At 32.1% G+C, this 13504-nt stretch overlaps 2 protein-coding genes across 6 annotated transcripts; both read right to left on the bottom strand.

The window, feature by feature from the left end:
• Positions 1-277: 277 nt before the first annotated feature.
• Positions 278-7954, bottom strand: LOC134267012 (multiple epidermal growth factor-like domains protein 10). Of its 5 annotated transcripts, none has more exons than XM_062749241.1 (10): positions 7869-7954; positions 5902-5975; positions 4211-4441; positions 3772-4023; positions 3475-3612; positions 2955-3092; positions 2392-2532; positions 1332-1469; positions 864-1004; positions 353-679 (listed from the first exon to the last, which is right to left on the bottom strand). In XM_062749241.1, exons 2-10 carry the CDS (start codon positions 5954-5956, stop codon positions 513-515), a joined length of 1401 nt encoding a protein of 466 aa, XP_062605225.1. In that variant the 5' UTR covers positions 5957-5975; positions 7869-7954; the 3' UTR covers positions 353-512. The 5 variants fall into 5 exon arrangements, with proteins under 5 accessions (XP_062605228.1, XP_062605226.1, XP_062605225.1 ...); XM_062749240.1 differs by lacking the exon at positions 7869-7954 and adding an exon at positions 7203-7299 and having other exon boundaries at positions 414-679; XM_062749244.1 differs by lacking the exons at positions 3475-3612; positions 7869-7954 and adding an exon at positions 7203-7304 and having other exon boundaries at positions 278-679.
• Positions 7955-8613: 659 nt separating this feature from the next.
• On the bottom strand, positions 8614-13401 carry LOC134267011 (receptor-type tyrosine-protein phosphatase kappa-like; the record flags this gene model as incomplete). Its single annotated transcript, XM_062749239.1, has 9 exons — positions 8614-8956; positions 9314-9449; positions 9650-9792; positions 10058-10183; positions 10395-10529; positions 10773-10846; positions 10994-11084; positions 12536-12682; positions 13266-13401. Coding segments are annotated over 9 exons (1078 nt in total), but the record flags the coding sequence as incomplete, so codon positions are not given.
• Positions 13402-13504: the final 103 nt, after the last annotated feature.

Genomic DNA, 13504 nt, shown 5'->3' with positions numbered 1-13504 from the left:
ACTTCCAGTAGCATCCGCGTTCTTCATCTTAATCTTTGAAGCCTTAAGCTAGAAAGAAAAATTAAACTAATCTGTCTTAATAAATAAGTTTAAAAAAAAAATAAATAAATAAGCAAAACCAAATAATATATAAAATATTCAATGTTTATTTAATACATGATATAAATCTTACCTTTTCAGTTCCAGCTAAAGAAAAACAATAGCATTTTATCTAGTTTTTAATTTAAAAATCTATGTAATAGATCGAAAATATAAATGAGGATTTTCCTATTTGGTTTCCGTAGATGTATTTAAATGAAGCTTTATGTTTTCATTGTATACAATACAATTTGTTAAGCTCAAACTGAGATTCTGAAATATCTACTTAATTACAAATGAAAGTAGTACATGTGGCACAATTAAGCACTTTCAAACTCTATTTAAGATAACATGTGTAAGTATTACTGAAGATACTGAATTGAGTTTACTGATAATTTTTACCAACGAGTCATAGTCTTTATTGCCAAAAAGCGTTAATTCCAAAAAAATAAACACATGTACTCACCGTGTTTCCTCTTCCATATGATAAAGTTAAGAATACTTCCAGTCAGAACAAGGAATAAAGAGATGACAATGTTAATAATGATACTAGTGGTGTTGGGTTCACAGTTGTTGGACACAGTTCTGCTAAGAAGAACTCCTGTAATTTGAAGTTTCCATGGATTATTTAATACATATTGAATTAAAGTGCATTTTTAAAATCCTGAAAATAAAATTTGCAGAACTAAAAGGTAGCTAAAATCATGATATGCAAAGTTATCAGGACAAACATTTGAAAAAAATGTTTTCCTCAAACACAATATGTGATGCAAAATATGTAAGACCTTCACTGCAAAGATATCCTGTTAACCCCTCAATACAGCCTTCGTCACAAACACCGGTGATGACGTTACATGTTTTGTTTCCGCCACAATAAGCCTTACAGTTTTCCTGGCAGTTTATACCAAAGTATCCGGCAAAGCATTCTGGAAAAGAAAAAGATTGAAATAATTATGATGAAATCTTGATACCAAGAAAAATATAGTTTTTTGGGTGTAATTTTCGGTACCGTTATTTATTTTGAATTTCTACTTTTTTGCAATCAAAATATTCAGTTGTATTTATTTCTTTTCTGGATATTGGAATAAGGTTATTTTAATGTTGCATATATATTTTAATCAAATGTACGTGTTTATTTTTACAAAAAAAGGTGAAATTTGCTTTCTCGAAAAAAATCTCTGTGTATTCCTTTCTATTTTTTTTATATTGCTTTTTTTCTTCCCGTAAATTCTTACTTAAACTAAAAAAGATACCTTTCATGCATGTCGCCCCATGAAATCCAGGAGAGCAGCCTTCTCCACATGTTCCGTTCACGTGATTGCAATGTGATTCGTTAAAACAGTGACCACAGATCTGACGGCAGTCATCACCATACGTACCATCCTCACATTCTTAAAGATAATCAACAGGCATTATATTATTATATCGGAGAATTTGATAAAGATAAATTAGGTACTAAATGAAAAAGAAAGTTCTTTGATGACAGTATATCCATATTTGAAAAAAAAGGTTTGCTTGTTCTCTTCCGAACTACTGCCTGGAAATAGCCTACTCAAAATTTTTTTCACACTTTAGGACAGTATATTTTTACACTATATTTTTTTTTCTTCTTAACCCGTCAACAAATATGTCGAAATTTCTCGGGGAAAACTTTGCGACCAACCTACCGATCCAATAATCTTTAATCATACCGATCCAAGAGCCCAAAAGGGCAAGAAAGTTTTCTGTTCTTTTTCCACCCATCTACGGACCCAAATTTGCTATCCTTAGTTTTAAAAGGGCAACTTAAATTTATTATACTGTTGGCAGAGAGTATTTCAACTTTTTCGAAATTTTCTTAGTTTTTAAGATAAGTAAAGAAAATAATCAAATATTAGGAAATATACATTTTTGACCATGCAAACAATTTAAATGTTCGAATGAGATGAGAATGTACTAGACTATACTGAGCATCTAGCACATACTTTTCATGCAATATTCTTGATATCAGAGAGAACATATGAGACATGTCTTTGGCAAAAAAGTTATCTTTTACGTAATTCACGTCAGGCCCCAAGACCACAAATTGAGAACATACTAAAGTCAAAATTTTGATTTTCAATATCTCAATCTTCATTTAAAGTTTTAGCTTGAAAGTTTGTAATTATGCATGACACACCATGTAAAACATATACGATGAAAATTTTATTTTATTATGAAACCCTTTTTGAGAGTTATATCAATTTGAAATTTAGACTTAGTTGGTTCTCTTGGTCTTTAAACCAGGAATATATATGAATCAAAGTATAATCTCTTCAATGCCCCCTTACTTACTCTGTGTACATCTGGGTGTCTCCCAACCCGCTATACATTTCTCCATACACTCCCCGGTAAACCGGTCACATCTATTTGTAACAAAGCAGTTCTCGCTGCATCTCTGACTGCAATTCTTCCCATAAAACCCCGTAGAACATTCTACGCAGAATAAAGAGTTAAAATTATAAGCTTATAAAATTGTTAACATATTATCAGATTTATAATCTAAAATAGTTCATGAAGTGAAATCCCCGGCTAGTAGTTTATCTTCTGACTGATTTATTTATTAATTTGGGATTAAAGTTTTTGGTATCTAGACATTTATTTGAAAAGTATGCTTTTTCATGGTGGAGCATTTCGCATGATATAGCGAAACATTGATAAACAAAGGAAGAATTTTTTTGAAAATCTTTTTAAAAGGTATATTTTTGGAACCTTTGCCGGATGCAAAAATCAAGCTCTTTCAAGAACTTTAATCATTTGATCATTTCATTTTCATGTACTTTGGAGTTATTCAATGAAGTAATACATTGTGTATTTGTGTGCATTATACTTTTTTTTAAATTGAGATAGAGTCATACCAGTCTGACATTTCTCCCCTGTCACCCCTTCGCTACATCCACTTATACATTCCCCGTTCACGTGATGACAGGGGTCTCCATCACTGCAGTTACCGCATAATAAAGCGCATCCAAGTCCATAGCTATACTGATCACAGGCTAAAAATATAAACAGAAAAAGAACAATTAAATATTGAGTACAAACTGTATACATTTGCAGAACACAAGTATTAATTTTAAGATATCAGTCCAAAGAATATTTTAAAATTTGTTAAGTAGTCAAACAAATCTAATAAGTTTGTTTAATACTAATGTAAAAATATAAATTAGTCTAAAGCGCAATTTAGTCACATGTGGTATGACTTCAGATTAATGTATGGAAAACGTCCGTTATCTCAAAGGAAAGCATAACATTTCTCTTGAAATGAAATATATAAAGATAATGAAAGGAAAACTATTCAAGCTTGAAAGAACATTAAATAAAAAATTGGAGCAGAGAAAACACAGACCTCAAAAACAAAAAATATACAACAAAACGTACCTTGACTGCAGCGAGCACCTTGATAGCCCGGTATACAGGCCAGACAATGGCCGGTGGTGATGTTACACCTCTGCTCTTGACATTTGTCGGGACATGTTTGGTTACAATCCTCTCCATACATCCCATTGTTAGAACACCCTTATTCATAACATTAGGACAACTTTATTTATCGATAGATTTTTTTATGCTTTTGAAAAAAGTAGTCAAATACTAGTTATGTCTGTTTTAAAACTATTGAATAAACAGTTGATAATATTAGTAATTTTTGAGAGAAAAAATATTCAAGAAGTACCATACCATAAACTTCCAATTCACATAAGTCATTGTATGCAAATGTAGAATAGAAACTTGGATATGCTACATTCGGATTCCTCTCGTTGTAATATATAACATAACGTCCATGTACAGGACAGTTTATTGTCTGGTTCTCTGTCGGTGTACCGTTCACTTGTTGTAACTCATGGAAACAAAGATGGCCATCCTGCCTTCTTGTTGTATTAGAAACGTACACAAAAAATCCAGCAAAGTTACCGTAGTAAAGGCCGGGACCTAGAAATACAATAAAGAGTTGTAATTCAGGAAAGAAATCACATAGGCACCGGGACATTAACCAATCTTGAAAGGGATAAGGGGTTGTGTTTCTCAGGGTCAAGGATATTGCTCAGAAAGTTTGACATGAATCATTATGCTGGAGAACTACCCCCCTAAATAAATAAATGAATTTAGTTTTACTCACTGGGATAGTTCTCTGTCCTGTAGAAGATGTTGATGTGGCTGATGCTGACCACACTCTCTAAATCAACTCTCCATTCCGCTGTTTGTTTCTTGTTGTCTGATATTGTGCACTGCCCTCCTAAGGCTCTTCGGTCAGAGTACTGTCCATCTACCGCTTTGGCCGCTGCCCATATTACTGGTCTATTTGGCCAGGGATTCTGTTGCCATGCTGGTTTATTAAGAGCTAAATTTTCTGTCGTAAAAGCATTCTCTTAAGTATAACATTTAGTCTATAAGCAACCATAACTACTAGTTTTAAAGTAGTGGTTTCCTTTTTGAACGTATATAATATACAGTATGTCACAAGTGTTATTAAGACATATTTACTCATCAGACATATCAGTGTTTTCAGAAAATTGTTGATCATATATTCTGAATGATTATTAAAAGAGATATATTTTATAAAGAGAATATTTAAACAATAAAATGCTTTCTTTGTTATTAATGAAATTAACGGTCGCAGCTGTTGCAGAAAAATACATGACCCGCGTAAGCGGGTTATGTAAATTTTTTCTGTAATAGCTGCGACCGTTAATTCCAGTAATAACAAACAAAGAAAGACATTTTATTATTTATATCTATATACGTTTAAATAATCATAATAGTAGGATTTAAAAGATTAATTATTGTATTAATGATGCGAACGTCTTTATACGTTTCATTGATGGAACAGCCACTGATCAAGAAATCTGAACAGGCGACATGCCTAATGTAGTTCATGCAGTGATTAACGCAATAGGTTTTCATAAGAAATAAAGGAAATTATGTTCAGTGGATGTAAATATAATAAGATAAAGACTTCTTCTGTTAAAACAAAAATATAGTTTATTTATTTTATATTGATTTCTTCCTTAAAACAAAGGATAAATCCATAAGAGGAGTTGATTATCCTTTTGAAAATAACACTTTGACGCGCAATAAAATCTTACAACTCGACATCATTTCTGCAAGGAAGATATTAGGGCTGGGTATTGGCCTGAGATTTCGTAATATATTATGATATTTTTAAAATCTGTATTTATGTGTATTGGTATTTTACAATGTAATAAAAATGGCTTTTCTTAAATATATTTACTTATTTGCATGTTAAGGCAAACAGAAAAAATTCTTGTTGAATTCATTGATTATGCCTTTTGAAAATAACACTTTGAACTTTTATAAGTCACATTTTTATATTTTGACAAAATTCCTTAATCTAAGCATTTGCCAATATATCGATATTACAAAATCGAATTGACATATTTTTTAAAAGATTGTATGCAATATATTGGAATTATTGTTATGTCAACATGAACCCTTATCTGATCCAAACACATGTTATAAAGAAACATTGTGAAACGATATTTCAGGTTGAAATAAAGTGAGTAAAATGTCCTGATTAGGCAAAGAAAAAAAGGAACCCCGGGTACAAAGTTGCCTTACTTATAGAATTTATGGAGTTGCATACCTGATACATGAAAGATGACTATTTTTGTGCAAGTCAAATCTTCGCGATTTGTCGTTTTTTTAAATGCCTTTGAAACACAAAGGCTATCAATATAAGAGGAATGTAATTAAGGAGGAAGTAATTAACCCGGATTGAATGTTGGAGGGCGGGGGTTGTCGCAGTTATCTATGAAAAAATAGTACCTTATTTAAATTTTAAATCCTTACCATAACATTCAGTACAACTGACAAGCAGAAATACCAGGACAACGCCGATAACCATGTCTATCTGCCACTCTTTTCTATTGAACATAAATTTTGAAAAAAATTTAATCCATCATTTAGGAGGGGTGTCCGGTAAAATTGTTGACAAAGCTTTTTTTCAAAAAAATAATTACTGGGCCCACTAAACTGAAATTTCTCGTTAATATTTATTTATCATATTTAAGTTCATCTTAATTTCTGTAAGCAAAACTAGAACTGCCCAAAGGGGACAAATACACCCACACTCCACACTACCCCCGCGCTGTGTTTTTTTTTTTCACAGAAAGTGCCAAATCACGAATATTTTATGGAACTAAGAGGAGTTTCAATTTTCTAAAAGGCTTGTACAGTGAAAATATAATTGCTCATTATTTTTTTTTTTATGAATGAATATAAAGTGCAATGTGATAACAAAAAAATCAATACTTATAAATTACATCGTTTTAATTACATTGCAAAATAAATTGCAGCTAACTGTCATTTTGGTAGACACGACACTGCAAATTGCTTGTTGAAAAAAGCATTCTATTCAAATCAAAATGTAATACCGGTACTTAGTGTTTTTTTATATTTCTTGAAAAAAAAATCTTTACAACTCAAAATATAATACCGGTACTTAGTGATTTATATTTCTTAGTTTTCATGATTCCTTTTCAGACTTAAACTCTAGACGGTCCCGACAAAAGCTCATCTACAGACAGACGGAATGGTGATTCCAATGTACACCCCCTTCCCCAAAAACTTCCTTTGAGGTAGATATAAAAAAGTTATTGTGATTGAATTTGCTCAGAGCACAGTTCTATACAGGGTACGATTGAAAAACCAGTGTTTCATTAGAGAATATTACAACACTCACTGAGAATTACTTCAAAATAAAGTATAAAGTATCAAATAGAAAAAAAAATGTATATTATACTTTTATAAATCCAATATCAATTTTGTCGTCTTTGGAAAATTTCAAGAAATTTGCTTCATCTTTGGCAGTTTCAAGAACAATCGAAATGGGAATTAGTGTCAATACTTTTCAATCATTGATAGATTTCAGTTATTACCAATTCCACTTGAAACATAATTTATATGTGACATTGATGTTAAATAACTGCACATAATTATGACGGTATAGATTAACGATGCGCCATTTATTAAACACGGAGAATAGTTATTAATATCAACAAAACAATTTAATTTTTACCCCATATGTGAATAAAAGTAGATTCATCCAATTAAATAATAACTAAAAACTCAAATTCGGATAAATTACTTACATTATAAAATCTTTTTTTTCGCTAGTGTCCTTATGTAAAATAGGATGTTAAACTTTTATTGTTTTTCCGATAAAACTAAGTGCTTTAACAGTGTACGAGCGTTTACAACTTCCTTGTTGATTAATTACATGTATTAGCCAAGTTACATGTATAAAGCAACTGTATTTTGATAAAAGTATCATTAAATCAACAGAATTTACGTTTTACTCAATAATGACTAGGTTGACCCAGCAGTTGTAATTGGTAAAAGCAGGGGATGCCCACTTTTCAATGTAATATATGGACCTAAAAAAATGTATTTTAGCTCGAAAGTCCATTAGACATTACGAGATAGAAGGATGCAAACACGGATTTTCACAGCAAATAGAGGTGGGGTCAGGTGCAATGCAGGAGTGAGCATTCCCTACCGACCGGTCACACCCGCCGTATGCTCTGAGTCATGTTCGGAAAAAAACGGGAAAATCCGACGACACTTTATTAATAAACTCTGAAAATAATGGCCTAACAATCAGTATGCAAAATGTCAGTCAGCATATGACTCAATGATAAACTGCATTTGTATGTGCCAACAGTGTCATTGTTTCGACCATAGAAATTTAATAACGATGACTATAAACAAGACTGCTGATATTCTTGCTTCCTCAACTTGTTTTGTCAATAACTTACCTCGTTTGATAAAATGCTCTACACTTTCGAATCAACTTAGAGACATAAACTCCGTATGCAGATGACAAAGATATATTGCTGCATAAGTAAGGGGAGTAGGTGTTTGAAAGGTGAAATCATCACTATTATCATAACGCTTTGTTGTTAAATAACAATTTTTCTAGTAAAGAATCCATATATGAAACAGATGTGTCAGACTCTGTGGTATCTTTTATCTAAAACTCACTTGGCTAGATCCTGATGACATAAAAATGGAAATAACTATTGTTAATTAACAATACCTCGTCTATATACCTTAATGTCGAGTTGAAGGCAGAAGCAAGTGTGTTCTTCTATTCAAATAAAAGAACTAATTCTGCTTCATTATTAATACACTGAAATGACGACGGATTTTCCGTTATTTCCCGATCATGACAAGGAGAACACGGCGGGTGTGTCCGGTCGGTAGGGGATGCTCACTCCTCCATGGCACCTGATCCGACATTTGATGTTTTGGAGGTCCGTGTTTGCTCTGCTCCTTTTTTGTGTTGTTTTGTGGAATTTTGATCTTGAATACTGTTCGTTATCTCCATATAACATATTATATGAATTCGAAGAAGTCTGTTTCATTCCTTTTCACATAATTTGAGTAAATGAGCTCTAGTTTCATTATAAAAATTTCAAGTGAGCTTAATTTATTGCAGTCCTGAAATATAAATACCTCCGATATAAATTGTTTTTGGACCCCAAGACATAAACTTCAATAAAATTCTTTAGATTTATTATGCTTTATTACAGGTGAGAATAATTTACTTAATTAAATACAGTATGATTCTCTCTTAAAATGTATAAAATATATTTCTTGTTTAATTCTCTAAACAACCTCTTAAATCTTGATCAACGTAAATAAAGTTATTAATAAGAAGAAAAGTATCCAGTATTTTTACACCCATGCAAAAGGGCACAGTTTGTTCTTATTAATCAACATTTTGCTATCGAATGTCTCTTTAAGGTCATTTTCATTCATTAGAGTAGATATTTTCTTGTGTTTGGTCCTGTTGTAACCGGATGTACTCCAACACAGCTGTATGTATCATTCTGTATTCCTCCTGTAACACATAAAAGAAACTCTATCTTTATATTTATTTATGCTAACCAGACACTTAAATTTTCAAACACTTTCTGCATATGCATATAAAATGTTGCTTTAATGCTAATAAATTACTTTCCCAAATAGAAGTATACGTAAATGTATAATTTCTATTAAAAAAAAAATACATACAAATATAGCATATTTTTCGGGAAAATGGGACAAAAAGAATTTTCATTTTTACAACTATACTTTGAAGACATAATAGACATTTATATCATTTAGAATTATCTCCCTCATCAGAGTATCGATGAACCTTTAAAAAGATTATTAAGGTTTATTGGCCATAAAAAAGAAAAAAAAATATAAGACTTACAAAAGAGGAACATAACTCAGGACGTCTGATCTGTAGCTGTCGTACAGCAGAGAATATGTCCATCTCCCCGTCTACAGACAACTGTTGTATTACATTGTAAACAGCACAGAATACACCACACAGGACTGCACCATCACTGTAATGATAAAGATCATATTAGTTTTCATACAAATCCAATGCTTATTACTTTAATAAAAACAGGAATTCGCGCATAATAGATTACCAGATTCATAAACCAAAAACAGGAACTTTGATCTCAGAAAAAGTGTTGCAGTTGTAAATGACGTATGTAAACAATATTTCCTTCCAACAGACTAAAGCATTGAAAAATATCACCTGCTGACGACAGTTATAGGTCCCTGGGTTTCATTGTCCATTACGATGGTCACAAGCTTTACTAGAAGTGATGCCCCATGATTCGTTGACAGCAAACTGAACATAGGTTCGGAAACAGAAACCGTGTATGCTTCATCACTTTGCTGTATTAAAAACATTCTGCTTAAATGGCATAGTTTTGGTAATGAATACTTCATTACATGTAATTAGCTAACGGATACATGTAGTCAATAAATGCTGTTTCAATAATTTTCAATTATACTTATTATTATCAAGATAATAAAGTTTAAAAGAAATCTAGAGTATAAAATAACATTCCGATCCAAAAGACAAGGAGATTTTTTGTTTTGCTTTGAAATTAATGTGTTTCATTTGAATTCAATTTAATTATTAATATATTAGACTCACTTCTTCTTGAAAGATTTGAATAGTAGAACAGTTTACACCATCGATATCTGCACTCTTCCTTTGACAGTGAACGGTAAATGGGGCCACAATTTTAGATTCGTCCGTACCTGGCATCCACTTATTGCTCTAGAAACACAGTAAAATATGATTTTTGATTTTTTTTTAAGAATTAATGAATTCTATTCTTTTCAACTACAAAAAAATATTGTAAAGGTATATAAAAATCAATGACAAAAAGACACGTTCGTCTCTCAATTGTCACAAATCTAAGAATATACGATTTCATATCAATGCGAATATTTTTTTAAAATACGGATTTCCTAGAAAAGGACTGTACCGATTCTACTTGAAGTAAAGGATCCATACAAACAACTACATCTGATTCGTGGTCAGTGAGCAGGCGCAGGAAATCTACAGCGTCCCCTGGCGGAGGATAGTGCGTCACAATGAAGGCTTTATTGTTCACATATGACTAAAAGGGAAGAAGAAATATCGTCTTTGACAGGCAGATAAGAGATTGTAAAGATTGTTCACAATGATATATATTTGGAAACAAAATAAACCGTTAATATGTTTATCAATAACAATTTTCCATGTGAAGTGTACCTTTTACAACTTACACTAGATGACCAATTCGATACTTTCCAATATAATTAATCAGAAATGATTTATTTGAAATCAAATAAATTTAAAATCTCTTGCAAAACATACGTACGGAAAGTGTAACTGCGTTTATAAAACCTCCACGCTTCGGTACATTTGAAGACAGGAACAAACTGTACTTATCAACTGTAAAATAAAAAAGTCAACATTGGATAAGAACACAAGTTAATCCCACCATATGACACGCGTAAACAAAGAGTGTGCTATAATCTCAATAATATGCTAAGCGTCAAGTGGAAAACCTTTGCAGAGTGGGTATAATAAGTGACATACGTGGAAGAATAGACGATCCTTTTCCTTGTCCTGCCTGAATGGCAAGTTTATAATCTTCTTCTGTATAGGTGGGCCTGACTTTCAGCAGAGACTACAATTAAAGAAACGTGTGGTTTATGTTTTAATTTTTGTTAAATTTGATACAGCTTAAAAATTTCAAAGTACCTATAAAAAATGGAATTTTGTATTACTTTAAAGTTCTACATACAAATCATGTACCATCAGATTCTTTAGCATTTCTTTAAGAAACACACGCATATGGGAAAATACCTGAGGGCTTGACATTGGTCGAAATTGTATCTTAACAGGTTATTGTAAATATGAACTTTCATAATCAAACTTTCATATCATGTACGAGGGCTGTTCGGAAATTATTGAGACAATTACATTTACTCAATAAAGGACGGAGATAATTTCAAGAAAATTCATCAACATTTTATAAAGAACTAATAAAACACTTATGAAAAATTTCTAATTCCTGGGATAATTAGATAAATTTTGGTGAAATGATAAACTTGCATATGTCCATCGACCCGGAGCAGCATCGCTACGTCATTTAACGTCACGTCAGCCGGAGACAGTTTCGCATGTGAAACGATCGGGAAGCGTTTAATACTCTTCCTTCTTTGTTATTAATATCTATAACATTACAAAAATCAAACAATCTCTTTTCTTTCAGTATTCTTTAAAAATGTATGCTGTTGCTACCCCTGTGTAAAATTTTCATATTGGGGAAAGGATGACTTAGAATCATGCAGTGCCGATTTATGCAACGCGGATCAACGATATTAATACCGTACGTAATAACTCATGGTTGTCCAGAGCTTTTAATTTTACTAAGGTTGAATTAATTGTAAAAGAAAAAAATACCAATAAAATAACAATACATAACACATTATTTATTTAATTGTTATTGTTTTAACAGGTCATTCAGTCTAGAAAGAGTTCTACATTGTGTTACACAAAATTTTAGGTATGCTGGCTGCTCCGACCATGACGTCAAAATCCATTTTGTCGTTAAGAACACACATTAGCAGATTTTCTACCGCGCTTAATTGTTTTATGATCTCCGTATTTCTGATTGAAGATTTATCAAAGTTCCAAAAGATGAATGTGAAATAAAGCCTAAAAATGATACACATAAAACGAATTATTTCCGCTCTTATTATGGGTACACGAAGAGTTAAAACGTTGGTGTTTCATATTTCTAATATCTGATTTCATGACTGCTCCGGGTACCCCTACTATTGACCCATTTATATACCATTGTAGAGAAAATATCTAATATTTGTAAAATATGTCTTGCTTTTATTAATTCTTAGAGTGTGTCAAACCTGTATGCAAATTTTCACCGAAAGACGTTCATTAGAAAGCAAAATATACAAACTGTCTCAATAATTTTCGAACAGCCCTCGTATACTGTATTTATTATAGGATGTTGACAGTTAGCAGAATTAATTCCAAAACAGTCATTCCTTAATTTTATCATATTTGAATTTCCTGAAAGTATCATTTCAAGTTCATTTTGATAGGTCAAATTACCTGAAACTCCCTCCTGAGATCAGTCTGATTGGCTGGTTTATCACTCTTCATTGATTCCGCTTTCCTGATAAAGTCTGATTTCTTCAGGACAGAGGGACACGCCTTAAACATGTAATTGAGAGCCAGAAATATGGTTATATATTGTTCCTGCAAAAAATGTTTTGGGAATAAATTAAAAATCATGGCACAATTAAAAATAACATTCCACATGTACTCATCTTTTGACATTTCAAGAAATTGAAGTTTACTTGATTTGAGTAAAGCAGACTGTATTGGACAACATATACTAAGCAAATTATACTTTTCCAAGGATTTTCAAATCATGAAACACATTGAGATAACAAAGAGTTTTCAAGATGGATATGGAGATAACGAACAGTATTCAATATCAAAAACCTATAAAAAAAATTACAAAATAGGAGCAGAACAAACTCGGACCACCAAAACATCAGATGTGGTATCAAGTGCCATGGAGGAGTGAGCATCCCCTGCCAACCGGTCACACCCGCCGTGCGCTCGTTGTGATGATCAGGAAATAACGGAAAAAATCCGTCCTCAATTCAGTGTATAAATAATGGACGAAAATGGGTATGAAAAACCTTATGGGACACATGATAGAAGGTCAAAAAGGCATGCATATATATTTGCGTTTGGTACGTAGAAACATTTCTAGTTTTATAATGTTAACATAATAAAGCACATATAATTCAAATACTTTCACATTACGTACGTAAGTTTGGACCATATTCATCCTGTTTTCTCGCATTCTCTTGACGTATTCTGCTATGTTGATTTTCCTCTCTGTTTTACCTGTCTTATAAAGGGCGTCTATAGCTAGGTATGTCCCAGTGCGACCTATCCCCGCGCTACAAATAAAAACATTCCTCCTTATTTTAAAGTCATAAATGCTAATCCAATTCAGAAATTGACGGTGTTGTTTTGTTATTTGTTTGCTTCATATTCCTGAAA

The sequence above is a fragment of the Saccostrea cucullata genome, unplaced genomic scaffold, assembly GCF_032062105.1.
Source record: "Saccostrea cucullata isolate Sc308-1 unplaced genomic scaffold, CSIRO_AGI_Scuc_v1 ctg10110, whole genome shotgun sequence".
Lineage (NCBI taxonomy): Eukaryota > Metazoa > Mollusca > Bivalvia > Ostreida > Ostreidae > Saccostrea > Saccostrea cuccullata.
Note: the sequence above shows the minus strand (reverse complement) of the source record. Positions and strands in the feature narration are given on the sequence as shown.